Source organism: Pyrgilauda ruficollis, unplaced genomic scaffold (genome assembly GCF_017590135.1).
Source record: "Pyrgilauda ruficollis isolate IOZ18807 unplaced genomic scaffold, ASM1759013v1 scaffold50, whole genome shotgun sequence".
Taxonomy (NCBI): domain Eukaryota; kingdom Metazoa; phylum Chordata; class Aves; order Passeriformes; family Passeridae; genus Pyrgilauda; species Pyrgilauda ruficollis.
This window is the reverse complement of record NW_024526600.1, coordinates 6,333,887-6,360,741: the sequence shown is the minus strand read 5'-3', so window position 1 is coordinate 6,360,741 and position 26,855 is coordinate 6,333,887. Positions and strand designations below refer to the sequence as shown.

The 26,855-nt window shown below is 45.6% G+C and overlaps 1 protein-coding gene across 7 annotated transcripts; it reads left to right on the top strand.

Annotated features, from left to right (window-relative positions):
- The first annotated feature begins 1,682 nt into the window (after positions 1 to 1,682).
- On the top strand, positions 1,683 to 26,822 carry GJA8 (gap junction protein alpha 8). 7 transcript variants are annotated; one of them, XM_041480295.1, is made up of 6 exons: positions 1,683 to 1,719; positions 2,198 to 2,290; positions 5,608 to 5,838; positions 6,327 to 6,509; positions 19,761 to 19,940; positions 23,723 to 26,822. In XM_041480295.1, the coding sequence occupies exon 6, from the start codon at positions 23,733 to 23,735 to the stop codon at positions 24,930 to 24,932; it is 1,200 nt and encodes a 399-aa protein (XP_041336229.1). In that variant the 5' UTR covers positions 1,683 to 1,719; positions 2,198 to 2,290; positions 5,608 to 5,838; positions 6,327 to 6,509; positions 19,761 to 19,940; positions 23,723 to 23,732; the 3' UTR covers positions 24,933 to 26,822. The 7 variants fall into 7 exon arrangements, with proteins under 7 accessions (XP_041336229.1, XP_041336227.1, XP_041336231.1 ...); XM_041480293.1 differs by lacking the exon at positions 19,761 to 19,940; XM_041480294.1 differs by lacking the exons at positions 1,683 to 1,719; positions 19,761 to 19,940 and adding an exon at positions 1,734 to 1,774.
- Positions 26,823 to 26,855: the final 33 nt, after the last annotated feature.

Genomic DNA, 26,855 nt, shown 5'->3' with positions numbered 1-26,855 from the left:
AGAAACATCTCCCTTTAGTGACATCCCTGCGTGTTTAAGTCTCCTGGGAGCCTCGGATGTGTTTTTCGTAGCATGGGAAGTGGAGCCTGCCAACACAAGCATGGTGTGGCATGGGGAGGGCTGGCCTGGCCCAACAGCAAGCTCTCACCCTAAACCCTACGTGCCTGCTGGAGTGAGCAGGAGGATCTGCCTCTTCTGCTACTGCCTGTGAGGTCCATTGGTGAGATGTATTGGATCTCAGGGAGTAGGGAGAGACTCTTTTTGCCCATGGTTTTTTGAAAACTAGGAAACAGAAAGCACAGGTATCTCAGGAGGTGTTTTCCAAAAAGGACACACCAAGAAGAAGTGACTCTCTCTTCTCTCTGTGAATGCAAATTCAGGTGTCAGAGGATCTCACAGCTGGGCTGGTTAAACGCTCAGTGCAGCTCAGCCTTGCACAGGTGGGGACTCCCTGCAGATGAACTGGACATTTCTTTTCAGACCTGGCTGTCTGTGCTGAGGCTGCTCATAAGGGCTTCACTGGCACCAGCTGAGGAAGGGAGCAGCTGAGCCAACCACACCCACCCCCTGGGAATACAAGGGAGTCTTTTGGGAGGCATTCAGCTTCTTGCAGAGGTTGTGGGGGTTTGCTGTGTGTCTCTGCCTGGTAGCAGTGCTGTGGTGAGTTGGTTGCTCTCCAGAGTAGTGTTGCTTGAGCCACTGGGCCCCACCTGTGTCAGCTCAGGTAGAGGGGATGTCCTTGGTACACGTTTGGGTCCAGATTCCTGAGTTTCAGGCTGTTTTGAAACACTCTAATCAGTCTGTGGCCAGCTGGGCTGTCTCTGCTCTTGCCATGTTGAGTTAATGGTCACTGTGGCAAGGATGGGTCCAGGATGTTTTTACTCTAACAGCATCTATTGCCCTGTGACCTGGTTAAACTCCTGTTCTTTTGTGGGACTCAGCTCAGGGACAGTGGGTGCACGACAGAAATAAATTTCTCATGAGCTTGTTCATCTTCCCCTGAAAATCTGGTGGAAAAACACTCAAGTCCTAATCAAGCTGCTAGTCACAGCAGGCTTCCCAGATCTTGGGGCTTGCCTGAGCAGGGGGCTAATCTCTGTGGGGTGTATGCCAGGCATGCTGCTGGGGACTCTGCTCCAGGCATGCTGCTGGGGGCTCTGCTCCAGGCATACGGGAATGCTTGCCTGGGAAAGAAGTCACTTCAGGCAGCAAATCTTTCCTCCCTGGGAGGGAAGGGTGGGCAGGCATGAAGCAACCAGGAGACACATCCATCAGCGTGTTTGAGCAAAGAAAAACCTCTTAAATGCTCACTGAGGAACCCTTGGACCTTCCATATGAAAAAATTTGTTCGCTGCAGGGCTGGAGTTGTGACTGCTTCCAATGGAGATGGGATGGATGGACGGACAGACGGACAGGAGGCTGCACAGCGAGAGGAGAGGGCAAAAGGTGCCTCCTTCCAAGGCAGCAGCTGGTGAGAAGGAGCCTGGGCTGCTCAGTGTCAGCACACACGTGGGCCGTGGGGAAGCGAGAGCCCAGCTCCAGTCCTTGTCAGTGGCACCTCGTTGACTTTTAGCGCTTCCTTATCGTGTCCGTGCTCACCTCGCGCGGCGCCGATAAAATGCCGCGGCCGGGGCGATCTGTGAGCAGCCCTGCAGAAAACCCTGCCGAGCATGGGAGCTGAGCTGCCAGAGACCAGCCCGGGCTCCAGGGCACAGCAAGGTAACAAAGGAACGCTCAAAACCTGGGACAAGGCGAGGGCGGGATGATCTCCAAGGTGTGCACCACGGGACGGCGCGGCAGCAAGGGAATTTTGGGGCAGAAGAGGAGTTTGCAGAAGTTGGGCTCGCTGGGACTTTCCCATACCTGGCACAGTTGGAAGTGTTAGCCATATGAAGTGATTGCAGGATGTTAGTTCTCCGAGCTATAAACAATAAAGTTGGGAAGGAATGCCCAGGGTTTTGTTTTTTTGGTTTTTTTTTTTTTTGTATATTTCCTTTTTTTCTTTCTTTCTTTTCCAGTAATAACATTTCTTTTTCTTGGGGTATTAAACACCTAAGTAGTTCTGGTACTTTTTTAGTTATCACGAAAAAAGGCTATCATTTTCCCACGTTACTGCTGCCTTACCTCTAGGCCTACCTGTGGGCCCACAGCAATTTAAAGGTAGCTTTAATTAATTAATTTTTTGGTTTTTTTACAGGTGAGCAGCTTGCAGTGATACACTTGGGAGAGTCCTCTTGATGGTTTGAACTGAGGCTCTCTGAATATAAAACCCTGAGCATCTACTGAGCAGGTATGTAATTTTTGAAATCTGTAACTGCTGCCAAACTGGTGAACAGTATCTTGCCACTACAGGAGAACAATGAAACCTGACTGGTTGGAAAGAATAATTTTCCTTCTGAGTATGAAATTTAGAAGTCCTTTTCCTTTATTTTACTTTTGTTTTGTTAAAAAAAATTTAAAGGGTTTTAAACTTAGTGTCCTTCCTGAACTGGAGGGAAAATCCATGATGCCAGAGTTCCTTGCTGAGAAAAAAACCTCTCAACTTTTTACCACAGAACATGGAGTCAAAGTCCTTTATTTTGTGGTTGAAGTTTTGACTTCACCTTTACTGGTCCAAATATTTTAAGTGATTAAAAGTGAAACAAGGGACTGCTTTAGAGAAAGGAGTTATAGTTAACAACAGAAACTTGCAGAGAAATCAATGAAAGGTTTCAATTTGACTTGCTGTCCTTCTTTTATATCTTATTCAGAAAATAGGCTTATACAGCTCTTGGCATATTTTTTTTCTTCTTTGGCTACAGCTCTACTCTGTACTATGTTATTATTGAATGTTATTAACCCAGATCTCTTATATAGCATTGCTCTTGGAATCATCCCTGTAATCACTTCCACATGCTGCAAACTTGCAGAATGGAGCAAACTCCTTCCATATTCCCTGTATTGACATGAGCTTTGCCAAGTTCTTATTCTCCAATACTTGCAGGGATACCTCAAAGTTTATTTTCAAAATCATAGTCCCAAAGCTCTTCTCACAGGAATATCTAGTGTTGCCCCAGTCACCTTTAGGAGTCTTTCACTTTTTTCCCACCAACTTTGATCTGTTCTGTACTTTTGAAGTGTTCTCTTCTTCTGCTTTCTTTTGTTCCTGCCCAACATCTTCTGCTAGCATCTCTTTATTTCAGAGCCTCACCATTTCTCCAGTCTTCCATCATCCCCCACCAACATCTGTAACTCTGTGTGGGAAACCTGGGCCTTTTCCCAAAAGCACCACTCTTCATCACCCCAGCCCTTCTGCTCTTCTCCCTGACAGTGACATTCAGATCCCCACGCCTGTTACTGTGTCTAAGCCCTGCCTTGAACATGAACCTATGAAATCTCATCATTTTCTCCTCTGAAACCTGACTTTCTGTCTATATTGTTTGATTGAAAATGCATCTAAGCCTTTTTTCCAAGCCTTCAAAATTTATTACACTGCATGTCAGTATTGTTGGTCTTCTTGATTTTCTTTTTTTTTTGACTTTGTTCATACTGGGCAGCGTTGAGACCACAACACCTTGAAAACAGTGAAAACTAATTCCCCTTGTCATGGATACTGATTGTCTGCCCAGCTAGGAGGTGGGCAAGGGAATATAAGGTGTTTGTTGCCATTTGCCCCCTGGCACCCACTGTTAGCCCTTTGAGAGCAATACTTGGATTTCCAGCGCTGCTGATGCCCCCTGGTCTCTTTTTTCCAAGCCTTCAAAATTTATTACACTGCATGTCAGTATTGTTGGTCTTCTTGATTTTCTTTTTTTTTTTGACTTTGTTCATACTGGGCAGCGTTGAGACCACAACACCTTGAAAACAGTGAATAACTAATTCCCCTTGTCATGGATACTGATTGTCTGCCCAGCTAGGAGGTGGGCAAGGGAATATAAGGTGTTTGTTGCCATTTGCCCCCTGGCACCCACTGTTAGCCCTTTGAGAGCAATACTTGGATTTCCGGCGCTGCTGATGCCCCCTGGTCTCTGTCAGTAATGCCCTCAAAGTCTGTATTTTGTAACAGCCTGAGGATGGCATCTAGGTCTTGCTTCTTTCCACTGGGACCCCTCTGTCAGGGCTAGATCTCATACAGGTTGTTCTTTGACGTTTCAAGGAGCTTCCACTTCAGATTTGAGTCAATTTCATTCCAGAATGTGCTCCAGCCTGAAGGGTGGAGCCTTTTGTCCAAGGCACTTGAGGTCAAATGGAGAAAGGGTTGATCTTGATTTTTTTCTTCTTTTTTCCCATATTTTTGTGAAATGTGACTTAATTAGTGACCTATGGGGCCACATCAACACCAGCCTGACTTACTATAATTTTATCACTTTTTTTTTTCTCGAGTGCTTTACGACACCCACTTTGTACACAGAGCAGGAAAGACAGCAAGGTGGTGAGTCCCATTCTCAGATGGACACACGTGCTATGGGTGTGTGATATCCATGTCCTTATGAAACCATGCCCTCAGCAACTCTTTTCCCATGGATACCTGATGTGGCATCCCCTAAGGGGGCTGGTATTTGCGAAGGCACCCAGTGCCAGCCACCTCCACTCTTTGTGCAGCAGCGAGGGGGTGTGAGCTCCCAGCTGAGCTGCTCCTGTTTGCTGCTGACCTGGTGAAAAAGTTCACAGTGCCAGAAAAAACGGGAGGAGGAGGAGAAGAAAAAAGGGACTAGAGAAAATAAAAAGCAGAGCATGAAGTTAATGAAAGTGGGGGAGTGTTTCTGGTGTTACAACGTTGCCAGAATTAGGTTTCTTTAGCTCCTGCTGTGCTTTGCTGAAAACGAGTCTAGTTAGCAGCAGCAGATGTAACAGCTGTACAACTGTCAGGGGAACGAGAGAAGCTATGAGAACTTCATGAACTAAGCAGATTCTCTTACTTTCTTTGTGTGGAGGTCTTAGAAGTGGAAGTTTTCAAAGTGTGTCCTGCTGGCTGCTCATGTCAAGTGACTGGGATGTTGTAGAAGGTGAGAGAAGGGAGCAGCAAGCAAGATGCATGGCATGTTTTCAGCCAGGAAAAGGAGAGCATTTGGGGAATGGGTTACTGGAGCTGCTGGGGGATGATGGGCTAGCTGGGAGGAAAGATGTAGCTTAGGAGTAGACACTAATGTTGCAGAAGTGGGGATGGGAATTCATGCAGCTAAGAATAAATGCGTTTGTGGAAAGGATACTGGTGGTTATTTGGTAACCAGAAACTTAAATGATCAAAGAGTTTAATAAGACCTTCTGACTTTGCCTTGCCCTTCCCAAAAATATATCATGGCTGTGTGGAAGGTCACCTCCCATCCCTTCTTAGATGTTAATCACCCCCTTCAGTATAGGTGGCCTATCAGATTGCATAGGCTGGGTAAGCACTGGGATATGTGATAGCATATTTACTGGGCTGCAGGATCTAAAGGTAAGGCTGATATCTGGAATGCCAAGATATTTGTGAGGGGAGGCAGGATTCCTGCTCTCTTCAGCTGCTTGCCCTCCAAGTGGAAGAAGGCATTTCAAATTCCTTGCAAGCCCCAGGCTATAAACAGGCTCTTCCTGTATGAAACAATACGGACCTAACAGTACTCAGGAGCTGTCTGCTTTTCTGAACAGGTCTAATACTACTGAAATATGCTTTTGTGGGGAGGATGAAGCCCATCACTTGTGGGGACAGAAGTGCCCAGTGCCACTGGTGTAGATCATCCAAGAAGATGGTATTGAAGACAGAGTCAAGGGCCAAAGAGGAAATCAAAGTCCCATCAAGCTGAAGCAGTCAGACACAGAAAGGGGAAGGAGTCAAAACAAAAAGAAAGCAGGAAAGAAGAAGAAAATAATTAGACAAAGGTGGGAGAACTATTAACGTTGTTTTGTACAATGGAGAAGTGGCTCAGCCATTAAATACACTGTATAAACACTGTATTTTTTTCAGCTAGCTAGGCTAAGGCCCTCTGTGGGGGCAAGTACACAAATGATGGATCCCCAAGCCCTGCTGCTCTCTCAATGAGAGTAGAATTTATCACCTATATAACGATCCCGAATTCATCTGGGGGAGGTGCTGTGGCTCTAGCATGGTCTGGCTCCTCTGTATCAGATTTCTGAGTAAGCCTGTGTTCCCCAAAGTAATGTGAAGGTTGATATGAGCAAGGGAATGCATTTGGTATTTTACTCTGTGGATCACAGGGCAAGTGCCACATGCAGTAGTCATGGATGCTGTGTTTATCCTTACCCCTCTTGCTAGCTTGAAGACAGTGGTGCTGCAGCTTGAGTCTCTGAAGCTCTTCTTGGCATGTAGGCTTTTGGCATAAAAAATCTCCATGTGTCTGTCACCACAGGCCACAGCCATTCCTTGGGGTGCGGAGTTTGCAAGGTGTTGGTGCTTTGGAATTATTTGTAAAGCATTGCTGTTTTGCCTGGTCCTAGTCAGAGGACTGAAGTGAAGGTTACTGAAGTGCAAACCACGTGGATGATGCAGGAACAGAAGCGCCCCTTACAGCTAAACTAAAATCTTCTAGGAGGTAGGTTGTTCTCACACTCATCAGCTATGACAGTGGGGGGAAAAGTGCCTGTCCAGGTAGGACCTGTTTCACCTGGACCCTTTGTTTGCACAGAGCAAAGCCATGGGGTTTCATACCTTCTTGTACAGTGATCCTACAGTACAATGTGAAACTTCAGATATTCCTTTTTCCCAGATGGGAAATCTGCACAGTAAGACTGCCAGATCCATGAGCCTTTTTCCTCCATGGGATGAAATTCCTTTTTTTCCATTGTGCATCTTACCAGCCAAGGGTGTTGTCTCACCTTATTCATTAGCCAGCTAGTGTTGGTGTAATTAGGGGTTAAGTAGTTAATCTCAAAAAATCCCTTGGAAGTCAAGGAATCCATATATTTGCTTATTTGTAATTTGTACACTGCCCCTGAGGCAACCAGGCATGGCAATGTAATCCCATATTTGTGTATTTAACAGCTGAAAAGATGATGTGAGTACACTATAAAGAAAACTGTGACTGTCTAACCTCCTGATTCACCTCCCCTGTTGCAGGTCATGCATCTCCCTGGTGCCTAGTCCTGTGGAAATCCTGTATTTCAGTATGCATCGAGGCTGTTTTTTTTCTGACACAGGATGGAGCTGAGAGTGTGTTTAAGTTTGTTTTTGCTCCAGCCAGAAAGGGGAAAACTTTCTTCATTATGGTCCTGTTTGTGGTAGGCTCTACAGAAACATTCATCAAATGCTGGCTTTACTTAAAGCTCTGAGAGTCAAATTACACGAGGTAGGCTGAGGCAGGAATAAGTGGTGCTGCTACAGTGCTTCTAGAGAGGTTTGCTGCTGGTTTTTTGCAGTACAGATGTTGGGACTTTACAGGAAACCCATCAGTTCTCCAAATGGGTGGAGATGTGTAGTTGTAAGCAGGAGTAAACATTGGAAAGTTGGTCACTTGTGGCTCAGTGCTATTGAGCAAGACAGCAAGATAGGAACTGATCAGTAGGAATGACTCAAAAAAATCAGTGATCTGGAAAAAAAAATATTTTAAAAAATCCCAACCACAAACCAAAAGAACATTACTGCAATAGTCTGGATGACTCAGAAGGATGGGGCCAAGCATAACATTAGCTGCTGTAAGTCACATGTCAAAGAATAAGGAATACAGGCTGCATTTATCAGTTGGCAAGTCTGTCTCAGGAAGGAGTGGGGGCTGGTGCAGCTCATTGGCTGACTACAGAATTCCAGGAGGATGCTGTAGCTGGGGGAACTCATGCAGATTTCAGTAAATAGCCACAAACTGAATGGTTCTAGGAAGGGCTGAGTGTGTGTGTGTGATTTAGCACTAACATGTCACTTCCCATGTACTCTGTTTAGTGCTTTTGTTGGTAATTCCTGGATGGAAGAGGTTTCAGGGACAATGCCTGAGGGTGTTGAAGAATTGGAAGTGTGCCTTCCAGTAAAAGAGGTTCAAGAGGTGGGGTGAAAAGGGAAAGCTGAAGACTAACTTTTTTCAGTGTCTATATATACCTACAAGAAGAAAAAAACTTCCTGTGGTCTAGCAGACTGAGGGGCACTAAGACCCAAAAACAGGAATGTGAAACTGGATTTAAAATCCCCAAAAAATGATGTGAGAAGAACCACTATTTTTAAACATCATCTGTAATTAACCACTAGAAAAACTCAGGGAGGCTTTTGGAGGATCCTTCCCATGAGGCTTTAAAGTTGTGGCTGGATTCTTTTCAGAAATTGGACCCTTGTGGAGATGGGAATGATTTCTGCCAAGTTTTCTGACGCAAGTTTGTGAAGATGTGGGTCTGGATGATCATGCCACTTCTTTCTGGCATTACAGTCAGATGTTGGCTCACAGCTGTTGGCAGCTCTGGGGTTGAGAACTGGGACCTCAGGGCAAGAGGCAAAGGCATCCCCTCAGCCCAGGCATTGCTCCTTTTCACCCTGCCCTGTGCAAACACTCACCAGTGTTTGCTTCACCTTTTTACTGGGTAATGTTGCTCTGATATCCCAAAGTAAATGGAGCTTCATTAGTGTCCAGTGAAGTGGTCAGTGATGACTAATTGTCATCTATCAATGGTGCTTTAATTCTCTTCTAGCCTAATCAAGGCATTCCTTTTACATCCCATAATCTATGGCTCTGTCATCCATTTCAAACTTTAAACCTTGTTACTCTCTTGTATTTCTTAGCCAAACCAGAATGAGTTCTTCCTTCTGCTACCTCAATGAACATCTTAATTTTTTTATATTTTTTGGTGGAAAAACTATATTCCCTTGATGCCAGGTTTTGCTTTATTTCTTACCTTATTCCCCACAGACTTAAACTTTGTCAGAGGCCAAGTCCTTGCCTGTGGAAGACTCAGAGGTGCAATGTGTGAGGCCTGAGAGCAGGAGAAGGATGGGTGTTGATGCAGGTGGAGGCTGGGACAGCATGAAGAGGTGCCAGCAGAGGCTCTGAGCCTTTGCACACAGCGTGCTGTAACAGTGACAGAACTTCCTAGGAAACACAATGGCCACTTGTGAGCCAGTCCTGGCGCAGGGCAGCGGAGGAAAGCCCGGCAGGGCCGCAGGGCTGGCTGGGTGGGGCGTGCGAGGATCTGTGGATGTGACTGCCGAGGCTGTGCGGGGTGGGAAGCTTTTTCCTCCTGTGACTTCACCTGGAGAGTGTGCCAACCTCGGCACACAATGTTATCGCTACGCGGTCAGCGCGGCTGTGCTCGCACAGCGGGCCCCAGGAGACTTTCTCCCTTTCTCCAGGCCCTGCAGCTTTTGGCCTCCATGGCTCTTGCCAGAAACGTGCCATTCCGTGGTTTTGTTCCCAGTGGTACCAGAGCTGGCTGTGCTCGTGGTGCCACCGAGGTGGAGAGCTGGTTGTGAGGAGTAAAGGTGAAAGGTTTTGTCAGGACCTCTGCTCTACCCCACCCCTCTCTCAATCAGGGCTGCTCTTGGCTCTTTCCTTATCCAGGGCTTATTGCTGTGCTAAACAGCCGAGTTAATGAGTCATTAAGAACACTCTGTCCCTGCTGCATGGGGACTTTGCTGCCCGGATGGAAATCCTTCCCAAGAAGCCCATTTTCCTCTCTGTAGCAAACACAGCTGTTGAAACCTCTTGGATAAATAAATGCAGTCCTTCAGGGCTCAGGCCCAGCCTGTGGCATTGGTTTCCATGGGCCAGGGATGAGTGGTCTGCCTCCAACCATCTTTACTTTTGTCACTGTTAAATACCTTGCCTAAAAGGGAGAGTTGGGCCTGGATCATCAGAATCTCTTGGCAGTTTCACAGATCTCCTTTCACACGGAAAGTTCTATCAGTACAGAAGTACAGAAGTTCTATCTTCTCTCTAAGGACACACTGTAGATTAAATGCTGCCTCTAGAAGTCCCAGCTTCAGCCTGCCCTGCACTAGGAGAAACCCAATATTGTTTATTTTGTTCTCTTGTTCCATGAACGAGACCTTTCTACCCAGACAAGCTCAGGCATCCTTTCCTTAAACAAAGAACCTTTCCTTAAATTCTTTGGCAGACTTTGGTTTTCCCAAGACTGACGTTTCGAAGACATCCATGTTTGCATTCTTTGAATGTCAAAGCATGGAAACAGCACTGGACTAGTTGGCAGAAAAATGAGGTGGCTCCAGCCTTTGACATCTGAGACTCATCATTGACTGGTCTTTGGCATCAGGGAGATGCAAGACACTGGTTCATGCAAGTGTCTGTCTCCAGGTCGTTCAGAAGTCTTTTTAGGTTCATCAACAGCTCTCCAGGACTGGTGTTTGTGCTCCAATGCAGTTGAAATGGTGCAGTACCAAACAGGAGGCTGCTGGCACCCTCATGCTGTGTAAGAATCCTCAGGACAATGCAGCACTTCACCACTTGTGACTCTGCTTTCTGGGCTACCTCACAAATAATACATTGTTTTTGGGAGGTGGACTGGAGATGAGCAGGTTTGAGCCCTTAAAATTACATACCAGCAGCCCACGTGTAGATCTGCAATCTCACATGCTCAGTACGAGGTAAGAAGACAATTCTGGGGGGTACCTTGACACCTTCTTCATTCAAGCTGGCAGGTAGCCATTAAAATAAGCTGGCTTTTGAACCAGAAAATGAGCACTATTTTTAAAATTTAAACTAGAGGTCACGGAGAACACGTAACAGGAGCTTTTGACAGCAGAGGATAAACCAGGACTGAGGTGTGTCCACCTTGCCTCTGTGTGTCAAGCCCAAGCTGTGCAGTGGGAGTCCATGCAGCTCCTCAGCTGCCCGGAGCTCAGAGCCCTGCAGGAAGTCACTGCTTCCTGGGACAAAGTTCTCCACAGCACAGCTACAGCTCTGGTCTCCCTGCGGAAGGGCAGGAGCTGCCCTTCCCTTCCCAGGGATAAAGCAAACCCAGGCTGTGTTTGTCCAACCCTCTGAGCCATCAGGTGTGCTCCAGATCTGCGGTGCCCTTTTTCACAATCCCTCTCCAGGACTTGGTGGCTTTTGTAAAATGTTTGATGTTTTCTTCCAGATTATTGATTACTAAAAATATCCTGATGCCAAACACCCTCCAGGACCTTGGTACAAACATACTATGGAAAAACCCCCAATCACTTCTAGTTCTCAATTGTGTTTTGGAACCAGTCTGATAGGTCATTTATAGTCTGTTTAATGACTGCTGTCTTATTTTTATGCCAAGCAAGTTCTTTAATCATAGTGCCACATGATAGAAGGGAAACTGCCTTCCAGGATCTCAAGTATATTGTACCAGCTTTGTTATATTTAACAACTGTACATGCAATTTCCTTGGAGAAAAGTAGGAACACAGTTCAGTGGGGGTGAATTTTCTGTAGGCCCATGTTGGTTGCCCCTAGTTATATTTCCTTCTTTTTATTCCCTGTGTTCCTTGTTAGCCACTTCATTATTTAGTTCAGGTCTGAGATCCTATCACAGGTCTGTAGTTACTTGTGAGTAATTATCAGATTATTATAAAATATTTATGCCCTTCTACACAGTCTTTAAAAAAAGGCAAACTATGGGATTTCTTCTTCTCCTCCAGGACTTACCCATTGCATCCAAGAAGTACAGAAGATCAACATAATACTGGAATTATGTATGCACCTTATGAAAAAAACCCCAAAACTAACAAAAGTTAGACATTTTCAGTGCCAGGTACCTAGTCCTGGTGATTTAAAATGCCTGATTTAGTAGGTGGTATTTAACTCCTCTGGGGTAGTACAGGAATAGACATGTCATTACCAAGGTCTTCATCAACTACTTTCTTTCCTCTCAGCAGTAGGATAGGAGTATTTATTGATTTTTTCGTTGTTCTCTGCATTGTTATTGAATAATCTAAGATTTCCATCTGATAACAGATCAATACTATGAGTCAGACTCTTTCTGGTCTTAATTTACTTTTTAAAAAAAGACCTTTGTCAGTCTTTCCCCCCCTCCCTTTCACCTCCATCATATTTTTTATAATTCTTATCTTCTAATTTAAATTCAGTTTCTCTCATACTGCTTGTTACATGTGTTATACCTTACTTTAAGCTGCCTCATTTCAATTTTACATCAGGTTGTGTTTTTTCAGTTGCACTATTCCTTCTTTACTGGGGAGTTGTGTATTTTTGGTGCCTTGTAAATGATTTTTAAGCAGTTGCTAGTGATTATTTATATTTTTGTATTTAAATACTTTCTCAGTGTTTATTTAGCCCAGAATTCTTTTCAGGGCTGGGAAACAGGACTTTTTAAAGCAACATATCTTTTAAAGCATTGCATTACCAGTTTGGACCTCCTTCTGCTTTCACATAAGAGTGCAGCGAGCTGGGGATCAGGGAACTTGCTACCAGCCTCTCATTTCTGCTATCACTTTACCCATCCTGATAAGGGAAACGCAAGTTTTGTTCTATTTGGATTTAAGGTCTGCAGATGAGGAAGATGTTAAGAACGTTTAAAAATCCTCAAGGTTGTCTGAGTCAGCAACATTGTCATGTGTTAAGCTAAGCAAAACTTAAGTTTTTCTTTGGTGGGTGCTTGAGTAACCAGTGCTGCCATATTCCAGTATTTCTTGGTTATCCATCCAAATCATCAATCCTCTTACTGGAGCCCCAACTCATAAATACTGAATACTGATAACTAGGAAATTGTAATTCAAAGTCACAAACAAGCTAGCAAGTACTTTTATTTTTGCCCTACTCAGTCTTAGGGCTACACCTATTGATTTTAATATTGTCTTACAAACCACGCCAGCATTTATTGCAATGTCTTACAGCTGTAGTCCCCTGGGCAGGCAAAGCCTTGATGAATATAAACTGGAAAGGAATGCCACAATTGTGTGCAGCTAAAGAGGATGTACTGGAATGGACTTGACTTCTATATTGTGTTCCTGTAAAGGAGGGCACGCTTTTGAAAGGCAGAGTCAGGGCTGCAGCTGCATAAACTCAGCACTGCTCAGGGGGAGTAGAAACACACCAAACCTGCAGCACCCTGGGCCAAAGCAGGGGAGCAAACAGAAATATCAGAGCTCATGTCCTTGCTTCAGAGCTTTGGGGACTGGAGAGATACAATCCATTAGAAAACATGCCTACATTTTGCTGAGGAGCTACCTGTAATAGCTGCATTCACTGGGATGGTGTTTATCAACCAGACAGGAATGGGGCCTCATAGTTCAGGGCATGTGGAACAGTGTTCTACAGTTGCTGTGCTAAGGTGGGATTTAGAAGTTTGGAATGGAATGAAATTAGCTCCTTGAAATTCTGCCAGGTTTCACACAGGACAGGGAACCCCCAGAGAGTCTCCATGCTTCTTTTGAAAGGATCCCAACATGTTTAAACCATATTCCTCCTAAGAATATCATATTCACTGAGCGCTAACAGGGCTGCAAGGGATTGAAGCTTGCTGGAAATAATGAAGAAAAAATCTCCAGGCCTCTCCAAACTGGAAAAGCCCTTTGGCTCTCCCACCTATGTTTTCTGGCAGATCTTTATGTAGATAATCCTTGACTCTCTCCATCTGGCTGTTTATTAGTTTGAAGCCAAGTTGTTTCAGTGAATGCTGAACACCTCTGGATGAATGATGTATCTATGGGCCGGTTGTCTTCTTGATCAGGAAACGAGAATGACTGGCTCAACAGCTTCCAAGTTCAATAACCTCCTTTACTTCTTAATGAATTGCTGAGGCATGAGAGGCTTCCGTTCCTTGCTGGCATCTTTTACACTGTGCCCAAAGAAACAATCATATCAGGCTCAGGAAGACTGAAAGGGCAGGGAAACAGGAACCATCCCCACGGATGTCCTCCCCAGAGAGGCTGGGAATGCGCTCTGCTGTGGGAAATGGGAAGCTGAGGTCAGCCAAAGTGCACAGCAGGTATGCACATCTCTTGGGATGGGAAGGAGAGATAATGCTTCGCTATCCCCATCCCTGCCCTGGCCTGCTGGTGAGCTCTCCTGGGCCACCTTCACACCCTGTGTGCAGAGTGCACCTACGCCGTGTGGTTCCGTGGTGTGGAAATGAAGGCAGGGAGATAAAGGTGGAGAGTGGGTGGTGACAACGCTCCTGAGAGCCCTGAGCCTTCCACTCAGCAAGGCAGGCCCTGGTGGTGTGAGAAAAGCCCAGAAGAAGTGAGAAAGGAGAAGGGAATGAGCCCCCATCAAAAACTGGAAGGCAAAAACCCCAATGGACAGTGAGGTAACAGGGGATGCTCCCAGGCATACAGACTTGTTCCCATCTTTCAGAAGCTTTGTCCCTTCTAGCTCCTTCTGCCTGGGAATGTTAAGAGATTGCACAAAAAGTCTTGATAAAACAAACATATGGAGATCCCCTCAAGAGGCTGGGAGATATTATTAGCTCCTCTTTTACTGGCAGGCCTGGAGCAATTAATTACCAGAAGTATTATCAGGTACTTGTCACTGCTTTCCCTGGATCCACTTCACATAGCCCAGATTGGCTGTAAGCAACATGTTCCCTGGCTGGCCTGATCCCTCCCAGCTCCTGATAGCAGTGCCTCTGCTCCTCTCCTGAGGATCTCAGCACCGGTGGAAGGGCTATAACCTCGAGAAATTTGAGTCCATGGACCACTTAAGTGTGCAGCATGCCTGTATTTTTATGTCTTCTCAGTGATGTGCTCCACCTCTGTGACAGGAGCAAAGTTTTAGGCAGGAGGCAGGGAAAGGGACAGGTAAGATGAGGTTATATGGGGACCTAGGGAAAGGCATTTTGTGTATGATGGCTGCATACTGCATGTTTAACAATTTACCTGTGAGCTCTGGGCCCTGCCCCAGTGCTGCTCTTCAGAAATGCCACTGCAGATGCTCTAAGAACATAGAATTTCTAACTAACACACTCTTGTAAAGGTCTGTGCTTCCAGAAATAGTCTGGTCGGGTTTTAAGTGAAATCATGCTGATCCATGAAATGTGTCTGAAGGAGAACTCTTCTCTTCCTGGTGCTTCTGCAGTTACCTTTGACACGTGAGAATTCATCTTTCTTGCCTTACTTTGTACTTTTAATGAATTTTTACTATTGGTATAATTTTGGTGAAATTGCTATTATTAACCATGTTATTGTCAAAGGGGAAATCATGCAGGTCAGCTGGTATACCTATGAAATATTTGCTGGAAAAGGGATGCAGGTTCAGGTGAAAGTACTAGTAAAAAAGGTGCTTTGTCAACAAAGTTTACACTGAGTCTATAGGTAAAATTAGAGGCATCAAAATGATCTTTATGTCAGTTTAACTCCATCTGCTTAACCACTGTAAAAGTAAAAAAATCGTATTCAGAATAGTCACTACAGCATCACCTCTCATACAACCTCTCATCTTACAACTCTCCTGCGTCTGCCGTGCTAGTTTTGCATCTGCAGCCGAAGTTTAAGAAGCGAGTGAAGAGGAAGGCGGGGTGCAGCCCGGAGAAGGCTCAGCGTGCCCGCGGCGCTGCTGGTCCCGCACAGCATCCCTGGGAGCATCCCTGGCGCACGGATGCGGAGACACCGCCCGCTAGCGGCCCGGGCTGCGCCGGGACAAGGTCAAACCAGCACCTCTGAAAGGCTGGGCTGGGCGACAAAACAGGCTTTGGTTATGGTGAGCAAACACCTCTAACTCTGCAGCACGTTCAGAGCCCTCAGCGGAGGCAAAGGACTCGTTCGTGACCGCCCTGAAGGTGTCCTGGGGACAGCTCTCCTTGCAGGGATAGCCGGGATGAGCAGCGGGAAGCAGGACAGCTCCACCGTGCTTCTCACTGCCCCAGCTAATTAGCCCCGCTCCAGAGGAGATAATTAACTCGAGTGGAATTCCTTGCTTGCACTCCCAGTTCTGAGCTGGTGTCCCCCCAGGCTGGGTTTTCACAACTGGTGGCAACATACTATTATTTTTGTGTGTGTTTTTCAACTGAAAATATTTCCCTGAGGTTTCTTCAGGTCTTTGGTCCTACCCAAAACCATAGAGCCTTAGAAAGCCTCCCTCTCCCCCTGTTTGTTTTTCTGCTTATGAGGTAAGATCATCCTTAACAGATGTTTGTTTACCTCTTCATAAAAACCTCCTGTGATTCTACAGCCTCCCCAAGCAGTGTGCTGCTGTGCTTTGCTATTCTTGCCATTGCAAAGTGTTTTTCTAATGTTTAGCTATATCATTTTTATTGCAAATTAAGCTGATTATTTCCTCTTCTACTTTTGGTGAATGTGGGGGACAACTGTTTAGTCTCTCCACCCATTATAACAAATGTTTATGCGCTGGAAGACTGTTATCATGCCTCCCCTCCCGTTGTTCTTTTCCTAGAGAAAACAAACTCAATTATTTTATCCATTCCTTGTAAGTCATGGGGCTTTTCCCACCTCTCTTATCATTTTTCTGTTCTGTTTTGGACTTTCTCCAACTTGTCTGCATCTCCTGTAAAGTGTAGTGCCTGGGAGTGGACACACTGTTCCTGCTGGGAGCTCAGCAGTATCAAATAAATGCACAAAATAATTGCTTCCCTTGCCTTATACACAAAATCTGCATTAAAGCACCTCAGAATGAGATTTGTCCTCTTCTGTGGGGATCTCACTTAACAGACACACACTGGGTCCCACCCAGCTCTCTCTGCTGGACCGCTCACAACTGAGTTTGGAGCAGCACGCCTGGTGTCTGTGCAGCCCTTTCCTGAGCTGGATCTTGGTGCAGTCACCTCTGCAGAGGCAGCCCAGCTCCCCAGTGTCTCACATTCCTCTCAAATTCCAATCACTTCAGCCTCCTGCCTTCAGGAGGGACTGCTGACCCCCAGCCCAGCTGCCATCCTCTTCCTTTTGTCCTCTAGTCTGTTGTCCAAGACGCTCAAGGAAATACTGAACAGCCCTGGAGGCAGCACTTCAGGGACACAATTCTCCCAGCTGGAAAAGTGAAGCCCAGGTAATTACCCTTGATTATGGTACTTCAACCTGTGTACCTTCTGCATGGTGACTCTGCTTGGTGCTCTGGGAGCATGTAATCTAGGTATTTTCTATCTGTTCACTGAAATCAAAGTATTTTACACCTACCCTTTCCTCCTCATCTACCAGGCCTGTTAGTCAAAGAAGGAAATTATCTTGGTTTGACATGATTTGTTCTTCAAAATTCCCTGCTGGCTGTTTCTTATCAGCTTATTGTTCTTTAGCTCCTTATAAATTGATTGTTTCATAATTGGTTCCATATCTCTCTAGGTATCACAGTTAGGCTGACTGGCCTGTAATTCCCCAGGTCCTCCTAGAACAGTAATTTTCAGAGAAGAACTGCATTTAACAGATATTGAAAGACATTCACTTTTGCCCTGCTTATCTTTATTAATTGTCTAGTTTGGTTCCATCCCTTAAATTAAAAACATGTTTCCCATAAGTATTCATCCTCCACTAGAGGCTCAGCACAACCCAGCCCTATCTTCACCTCTCCTGTGTTCCTGCCCTCCAGTTACATACTTCCCCAATTTTCTTCCTCCTTGATGCTTTATATCTTCCTCCCTCTCTTTTCTTTATGGTTTGCTTGCACCTCCCTAGCAAAATATATTCCCCAGCAATTCATATCCACCTGCTGTCTGGAGAGAGTCCTGGAAAAATCTGGGAGCCTGGCCCTAAAAATGCAGGCAGTGACATTTGCCAGGCTTGCAGGGACATGGTAAGGTCTGCTTAAAGATTTGTCCAGGGCTGGCTGCACTTTACATGATTTCTGAGGCCAGTAGGTGGCAGAGAGATGATAAAATCTGGTGATGAGAGGATAGATCCCTTTGGCTCTGGGATGGACAAGGACACACGCTACCAGAGAGCTGGGTGAGTGTCTGGCACAGGAGAGCGCTGGGTGAAGGTCCCAGCTTCTTGTAGGGAGGCTGAATGTGCCCAGTGTTCAGCCTCTGCCACAAGTGAGAGGTTTGTGTGCTCAGCAGAAGAACAGGAAGCGTGTGCCACTTCCTAGCTAAGCAGATCCCCAGAAGATAACTCTGTTTGAGGGAGGGGTATCGTTATCCAGGGTTGTGCGCTATATAATTGCACAATCTGCTATCATGCATGAACAGAGCTGTTCAATAGCATGGCCCTGCCTTGTCCTGACATCATGTCTGTGTTGGAAATCCGTTTGGAATGAAAAATCCCACATTCCCCAAGTGACCTCGTAGTCTTTGAGCAAAAGGCTGAGTTGCAGTGGAGACTTCACAGACTCAGTGGTGCCAGGGACAGAAGCTCAGTCGCCAGCCTCAAAGCAGATAAAGGTTGAGAAGTCAGCAATGAGGCAAACTTCTTTCCAAAAGAAAATATATTTGAAAAGTGCAGGAGATGCCCATGACTTTGAAGGCAAAAAAAGTCCCGAAGGCAAGGAAAAGCCACTGTGAGTTAACAGTGTTACTTTCACTAGCTGGTACTATTTTTAGCACTGTTTTTGGGGATGAAAGTACTCAGCACATCTACAGGTTGCCTAATGAGAACATAAATACCACGGTACACAGGTTGAAAGTGTTTGCCCTTCTCAGTCTGGCACTGTCAGTGCTGCAGTTCTTTTGTAGACTCAGTGATTGTCACATGCTGCACGTGAGGTCCAGGCTTGTCGACCTTTGCTTTTATGGTCTCTACTCCTTCCTTTCACAGCCACTGCTTTCATGCTACAAAGCAGCATGACTTCCAGCATTACCCTTGTGCCTAGGAGAATCAAGTCCTTGATTCTTGTTCTTCTTGTGCTCTGCCTTCTCCTCTTCATGCCCATCTCAAGCAGTCACTTCTCTGCATAGCCCAGTACAACAGTAATTCCTCACTGCCCTGCTTCATTTTCATTTAGACCCTTCTCTTCAGAGGGAGGAGGCCCTAGTGAGTTGGAGAACCTGACCCAGAGCTCAGTGATGCTTTCATAAAAAGCCTCCAGATGAAGGGACTCCGGTTTTCCATAAACCAAAAATGTCCTGCAAACTGGGCACACCCCATGCTAAAGGCTCTGCACTCTGTGATACCCAAGAAAGTCAGCCCTGATCATTTGGATGAAGGTAACACAGACCCAATAATCACAGACTTCAATGTAATTTCTGCATCAGTTGCATATTGCAAGCTGTTCTGCAACTTGTCAGACAATGTTTGATATTTGGATAGCATTAGCAAAAGGCAGATAGAAGGTTAATGGGAAAGGTCTCTGACAGTAGCTGGATGTAATTTAGAGATGGACTACAGCCATGTAGTTGCATACCAGATTTGGGGTTTGGCTCATTATATTAGAAAGAAAAGGCCTAGAAAGGGATGTGCACATTCAGCTAGAGCTGAGTTTTCCAAAAAGACAGTTTTGGTTTGAAAAGGAATGGGTTTGGTTTGAAAAGGGAAGTTTAACATCTGAACCACCTGCCCTCTGTGATGCACCAGCCTGCAGATACTCTCTAAAAGTGCTGGATGCTGGTGGTACTGTTCCTCCCTCTCTTACTGCTTCCCAGAGAGGGGTTGAGGGTGGCAGTGATGACCACTCACTCATGCATTGATACTCGTTTATCTCAGTAGTATATAGCAAAGCAAAACAAAACCACAAAGGTGATCTTTCCTCCTCCTTACTCTCCTTATTCCTCTCATTTATCCAACCATGCCTTTTCTTATTCATGTCGTGTTCTTGGGACTTGTGAATTCTCCATTGTGTGTCCTCTCTCCAGGAAGACTGTTCCCATGCCTTATGTGGCATTGGGCTAAAAAATGTTCTGCTACTGCTTCCCTGTTTAGGAGAGTGATTTCGTAAGGATTCTTAATACAACTTTCAGTCCAACTATGTGCATTGAGGGTAATTTTTCTTTTGTGTCTCCAGACTGGTTCCTCTTGCAAAATATTATTATTTTTCATCTCTCACACTTCAGCTTTTTTGAAATCCAGTTTGAAAAACATCATCTCTGCCTCCAGTTGTGCTTCGGACCTTGCGGCTCCGCAAATCAGCTGAAAAGCTGTTTGGGAAGACAACTCCTGAGATGAAGCTTGAACTTACATGGACACAAATGCCCAGAAACACAGAAGAGTGGCCTGAAACTGTTGGTTTGAAGGTACAAAATTTAGTGGCCCTCATGTTTTAATATCTCGTTCAAATGATAGCATTTCTGGAGACAGAGTGTCTCCCAGTGCCATTCCGGGAAATTAAATTCAGTGCTGAGTTTGCATAAAGAGAGAGGAGAGGTACTTGCTGCTTCATCACTTTGTGAGCCTGGCATCTGTATCACTGCTTAGCAAATCTTGCTTCCAGTAATCCTCTTTTTCTTCAGAGCTGAGCACCAAGAGCACATTCTGAGCAATGCCTCCAGAGAGACTACAAAAACCATACCTCAGAGTAAGGTTATAGCCTTTGACTTGTAATTAAAACTCTCAGGGCATTTAGTTGTACTTGTGGATGCATTACTGAGCCTGTGGTTCCTCTCTTCTCTGACCTCTCCAGCACTTTTGCAGGTGGCTGGTGGCAGGCAAGTGTGCCTGGGGTAACATTCCTGTGTGCTGGGCTGCTGGAATTCAGCTGTGCTCCTTAACAAAACAGTTTGGTTTAGACATTCTTGATGCATGTGCACATGTAAGATGCATTTGGAAGAAAAAATAAGCAGAGCTGAGAGGTGAGGCTGTAAAAATTGATCTTTCTCAGCCTTGATTAATATTGACTGATAATCTTGTTTTCCCATTCTGCTGCTTTTTCCAGGTAAAAGATGTTAAAGAGCAGACCAAAGTATCCGATAATGCCAAATATAAACCCAGTACTTCAGTACCTGCCTGAAAATGAGTAATGAAACTTGTCTGTCAGAGTTGGGCGTTAGGGTAACAAATTCATTCAATTAATGCTGCCACCATCAGAGATGTTGGTATTCCCTTTTCACCTGCCACACCACAGCACCTAAAGACCAGCGAGTGTGGACACACACAGAGCTGTGCTGAACCACAGTGGAACTGCAGAGATGCTTTGGTCCCTGCTTAACTGAGCAAACTCCCATATATGCATGTGTTAGGTTTTCACTGCCTGCTGCCTGTTCCTCTCCCCCCTCTGCTTTTTCATGTTCAGTGGACTCTCCCCTCTGTGTCTCTGCCTCTCTCTCTATTTTTTTCTCCCTATTGTTCCCCACGTCACTGACTGTCACTCACTTCATAAAGCCGTCTGGCTCGGAGCTTAAATATTGCAGGGCAACTAAAACCCACCATCAGAGCCAATTCAGTCATATCTGCTCAGTCGTGCGACAAGATTGGGGCTTTTAGGGTAGGGAAGAAGAGAGACAAAAGTTCACTCTTCCCTACAGAGTGCCAAGAGAGGAGGGGGACACATTTCTTCGGTGGAGCCTCTGACAGCGGCAAGTTGCTTGCTCCCCATCCTTAACCTGTCGAGCCCCTTCCGCCGGTAGCGTGCGCAGGTTGCGACGTCTGGGAGCGCAGGGCGGGGGGCTGCAGCCAGCCCGGGAGAGCCCACAACACCAATCTGTTGGCTCTGAGCGGGCTTAGGCAGAGTCCTGCTCTTTCCTCATGGCAGGCGATTTCAGGGGAAAGGTGGCTACCTAAATACCTCTTTTTTTTGAGGCTGGAGGGTCAGACTGCTTGCAGGTGGAACCCCAGGCATTCGGACTGGTTGTGCAGCTCCTCATCCCTCCACCCAATATCGTTGCTCGCAGTTGAACCGACTGAGCAACCTCGAACCACTCCACTTGCAGAAAACAGAGGGGATGGGCATGGCAGAGCTGTGAAGAACGTGGCCAGCTGGAAGTGATCTCAGGGAGGGCTTAGCCAAACATAGCAAGCTGCGAGCAAGACGTGCGATGGAGTTAGAAGGGAAACATTTTCTCTTCTCTTGTACAGAGAGTTTTCCGTGTGATGAAGTCTATCACACCTAGAATGTTGCTCTTGAGGGCTGCAGTGGAAATGCTCATATGATAGTGTAGATATCAGTGTGACTCAGGGGGAGAAGGGGATGGAGGTAACCGAGGTGCCTGGGAGACAATGAAGCTTGTACTGTGTGTAGTCATGTTTTTTACAGAGTTGCACGTGATTGGTAACTGGGGGGTGTACTTTGCTCTGTGAATTTGCAGAAAGAGGATGTTTAAATCAGTTTAGATAATGTATGTAAACAGCATAATCTTCTGCTAGACTTGTTAATGTAAGCGCTGACATTAACACACTTCTTTACACGACTTTAATGACTGAGAAAGTAGCAATTTTCCTTGGTGATTAAATTATATGTTTGCCACTTATGTATGCGAGGTGTTTGTGCAAGCTGAGGAACTGTGTTCTGTTCTTCATTTTCTAACATGGCTGTCTGGGGTAAAAATATTGTGAGGTTTGAAGGCAAGGAATATGAGTCCATCTTGCTTTAGCAAAATGCCATCATAAGTTTGTGGGGCTTTTTTTTGTGTTTTTTTTTTTTTTGATTGAAAATTTGTGAAATTCCCCTGAGCCATAGAATTCTCAATATTTTCCGTGTTTGTCTATGTGTGACTACGTACACAGAGTAGTTGAAACAGACTGGTGTGCGTTGGTGTGTCATAACATATGGCATTACAAATATATCCCAGTGGTATCTGAAGGAGGAGGGAAGTTTAGATACTCAGATTTTCATGCTGTTGACTGTACCTTCCTTTTCCGAGTGCTTGTGTATGTGTCTGCATTTAGGGAACTATAGATGGAGGTAGTATCTAAGAGATGGAATTCTAGATCCCTGTGAACAGCTATTTTATGAATAATGTTCCCTGTTTCACTTGTCATGCTCTACAAGTTGGTCTTTCTGGGCCACTGTAATATTCCGCATTCCTCAGAGACTTCAGACTGCTGTGATGTGTTAAATCAACCCATACAAAACAACTTTCATCTCTATTTTACTCATTCATAAATCTTCCCTTGCCTGAAATTATATAGTGGGAAGTCAGGATATGCAGAATGAAGCCCTGACCTAGGAATAATTTCCTATAATGCAAAAGTAATGACAGATGTAATATTTGACTTGCATTACTCGAAAATGGATGACTGCCTTAGCTTTCCAATAGTGTATCTGCAGCTGGCTTCCAGCTCTGTGTTAGCATGAGATAGTGGCACTGACATTTTAGAGACAGCAAATAGCATTTTAGGTCCCAGTTAGAGACTGTGGTGTTTTCCCCAGGTTGGTTCCACTGTCAGCGTGGCAATCGACCTCAGAAGGAGGTGCGAAGAATAGTCCCAATAGCCACAAATAATTATATTGCATATAACATATTCTATGTAGCAAAACTAATCTATATAGCAGTTGTTAAGCTTATACAGCATTGCTACCACAGTAATGGCGTTGTAATTGCTGTTCTTAGCCAACAGTGATTGTTAAAGTAGGATTGACATTTGCAACCTAGAGAGAATTCATGTTTGTTTAGGTGCAAGATGAGTGCAGATTTGAGATCTGTTTGACCCGAGAGGGGTTCTGGTGCAGGAGTATTTGAAAGCTTCACCCTCTCTTCTAACCACTGCAGCTGCCTGCTGATAAATCTGTTCCACTGTATTGCTGGTGAGTGTTTGTACGTGTACAAAATCTAAGCAGACTCACAGAACTGAGCCTACAAGGCGCCACAGAAGACTCTCACCTGCAAAAGGAGATAAATATACTCCCTGGCTGAAAAGTAATTGCCCATTTAGAGCCATGGAAGGAAGAATTTAGCAGGCAGCTTGCTCTGGTTTCCCAGCCCTTCTTCTGCTAATAAATCATTGTGAACAGGCAAATCAGCAAGCAAGCAACCGCCTGCCTTTCTGTTCTCAAAGCAACAAAAGACATCAGCGGGAAAACCTGAAATCTTTAAAATTTAGCATAATTTGTGGTCTTTCTCTTTGTTTTTTCTTCCCTTAGACCGTAAGAAATGGGTGACTGGAGTTTCTTGGGGAATATTTTAGAGCAGGTGAATGAGCAATCCACTGTCATCGGGAGAGTTTGGCTCACAGTGCTCTTCATTTTCCGCATCCTGATCCTGGGCACGGCTGCCGAGCTCGTGTGGGGAGACGAGCAGTCAGACTTTGTGTGCAACACCCAGCAACCTGGTTGTGAGAACGTCTGCTACGATGAGGCCTTCCCCATCTCCCACATCCGGCTCTGGGTCCTGCAGATCATTTTTGTATCCACCCCTTCACTCATGTACTTCGGGCATGCTGTGCACCACGTCCGCATGGAGGAGAAGAGGAAAGAGAGGGAGGAAGCTGAGAGGCGCCAGCAAGCTGAGGTGGATGAAGAGAAGCTGCCCCTGGCTCCAAACCAAAACAAAGGCAACAACCCTGATGGAACCAAGAAGTTTCGCCTGGAAGGTACTCTCCTGAGAACGTACATCTTCCACATCATTTTCAAAACCCTCTTTGAGGTGGGATTCATAGTAGGTCAGTACTTCCTGTATGGCTTCCGAATTCTCCCCCTTTACCGCTGCGGGCGGTGGCCCTGTCCCAATCTTGTGGACTGTTTTGTCTCCAGGCCCACGGAGAAGACCATCTTCATTATGTTCATGCTGGTGGTGGCTTCCGTGTCCCTCTTCCTCAACCTGGTGGAGATCAGTCATTTGATCTTGAAAAGAATCCGGAGGGCTCTGAGGAGGCCAGCAGAGGAGCAGCTTGGAGAGGTCCCAGAGAAGCCCCTCCATGCCATCGCAGTCCCCTCCATCCCAAAGGCCAAAGGCTACAAGCTGCTGGAAGAAGAGAAGCCGGTGTCCCACTATTTCCCTCTCACGGAAGTAGGGGTTGAGCCCAGCCCCCTTCCATCAGCCTACAATGAGTTTGAGGAGAAGATTGGGATGGGACCACTGGAAGATCTCTCCAGGGCGTTTGATGAGAGGTTACCATCGTATGCGCAAGCGAAGGAACCAGAAGAGGAGAAGGTACGAGCAGAGGAGGAGGAACGAGAGGAGGAGCAGCCAAGGCCTCAGGAAGAGCCAGGGGTGAAGAAAGCAGAAGAGGAGGTGGTGAGAGATGAAGTGGAAGGGCCTTCAGCACCTGCTGAACTTGCTGCTGATATGAGACCCCTGAGCAGGCTAAGTAAAGCCAGCAGCCGGGCCAGGTCAGATGATTTGACTGTATGAAGGTGCAGGATGCGGGGAGCACATGAAAAGAAAAAAGTTGAAGAGAAAAGGAGAGATAGAGAAAGAATCAAAAGATATTTTTAAGCAAAGTGCTAAAATGGCCACTTGAATATTATTTCCTTTTAAGATTTTCAACTGGAAAGGTACTACCATGGTAACAGTGCCTTATTTGCCCCATATGTCCCTGTATTTCCCTGTTTCCACATGCCAGCTCACTCCTTACAGTAATATCTACACTGTACACATAACTGATGTATTTTAAAGCCTGACACGGCAGTGATACCCAAATGTCGCCACTGTGATCATATTTACTGAAAGCCTTGTGTTCCACATTTCTCTAGGAATGTGGGGCAGACCTGTCTTTCAGCCAGCGAGGGGAAAGACTGATCAACAACTGTGCCTAGTCTTTCTCTTTCTGTTTCCTCCTATGGCTCACTGAGCAGAGGTCCCCTTTGCTGTTGGCATGGAATTGCAGTTATTAATTCACAAAGTGAATTCTGTGCTTAGCATCAACACACTAAAATACCAAGCCAAATACTTCCCTTCTTTATTCAGAAAATAAAGGCAAAAATGTTCCAAATTTCTCTGTGAATGCATATCTCAGTTAGGTAAATACATTTTTCCTGGTCAAAAATATTTCTGCTCTTCAAGCGACATTGACAGTGGGCAAGGTTAACAGTAGCTCTCTACTAGGAGTTAGCAGATGCCCAGAGATGGATTATTTGTTCCCAAGAGGGCCGTCCAGCCCTGAGACTAGTTCAGAATACTGGAAAGAATAAATTCAAGTAATATTTTTTACTTGTAGCCTTGTGACTTAAAGATTTGAAACTAGATTTAGCCAAGCAAGAGGGAAAAATCTTCTGAGAAAGGAGGGGACAGCTATAGCCCCCAGAGCATGAAACCAAATACAAGCTTTCACAGTATGATCCTGACAAGTGTTCGGTTCCTGGAGCTTCCAGGCTCCCAGGCACTCAGCAAATCTCAGGTACAGAGTCCTGAAGGCACCTGTGAACCTAAACCAGGGGTCTGGGTAACTATGTGACTTTTTAAACTTCTAAATACAAAACTGGTTGGTCAAGTTTGAAAAGACTGATAGGGTAAAAGTCTTTTGACAGCCTTTGTTTTTAATTTGACAGACAGGAGCCATTCAGTGGGCTGCTTCTCCATTAAATGCCAAAGTCTCGACCAAGTAAGACAATGCCTTTCAAAAGATGACTTAGACCTTTTGTGCCAACAGGTCTGTACAGAACTCTCAGAGACTCAGAAAAATCTTTTTTTACAGAAGGCAGAAAATTATGTGCTTGCAAACGTTTAGATGTCCAATATAATTTCTAATTTTAGGACTACAGCAGCAACTCTTGGCTGGGACAGTGCAGCAATGCGTTCAAAAGCTTCAGGTTAACAGCTATGTCCCCCCAAAACTGAGCCCCATGCCAAAAAAGTGCAGGTATGCACTCTGCTCTGCTCTGCTCTGCAAACCTCAGAGCCTGCCATCTCAGCAAATTCTTTCTGCTGGGCTGCAGCCCATCCCATTGTTCCCAGGGCAGGCTCTAATCCAGGTCAGGGAAAAAAAGGTCTTTGGCACAATGCATCAAACTCATCCTGCCATTAGCTAGAAAAGACCCCCTGCAGCCTCACATTGTAGCAGGTCTGACTGAAAGCCCAGGAAATGCAGATGGGTGTCTGTGAGAGCCCTGGGTAGGCTTGGGCCCTGCCCCAGCCCCAGAACAGTCAGTCCTGTCGCTCCTGATCCCACTCCTTTGGTGGAGTTCCCTGCCTGGACACGCGGCCATGAAGGTGGCCGGTCTTCACTGCCGAGTGACAATAAGCTGTACATATGTAGAAAGTCTGTAGGGTGCATTGGGATTCTTCAGCTGCCACAGAGGTGCCACGTATTGGTGCCCGTTTTTTTTTTTTTTTTTT

Excerpts from the sequence above, each read along its gene's own strand:
- GJA8 (XM_041480298.1), top strand. The coding sequence starts at position 23,733 with ATGGGTGACTGGAGTTTCTTGGGGAATATTTTAGAGCAGGTGAATGAG.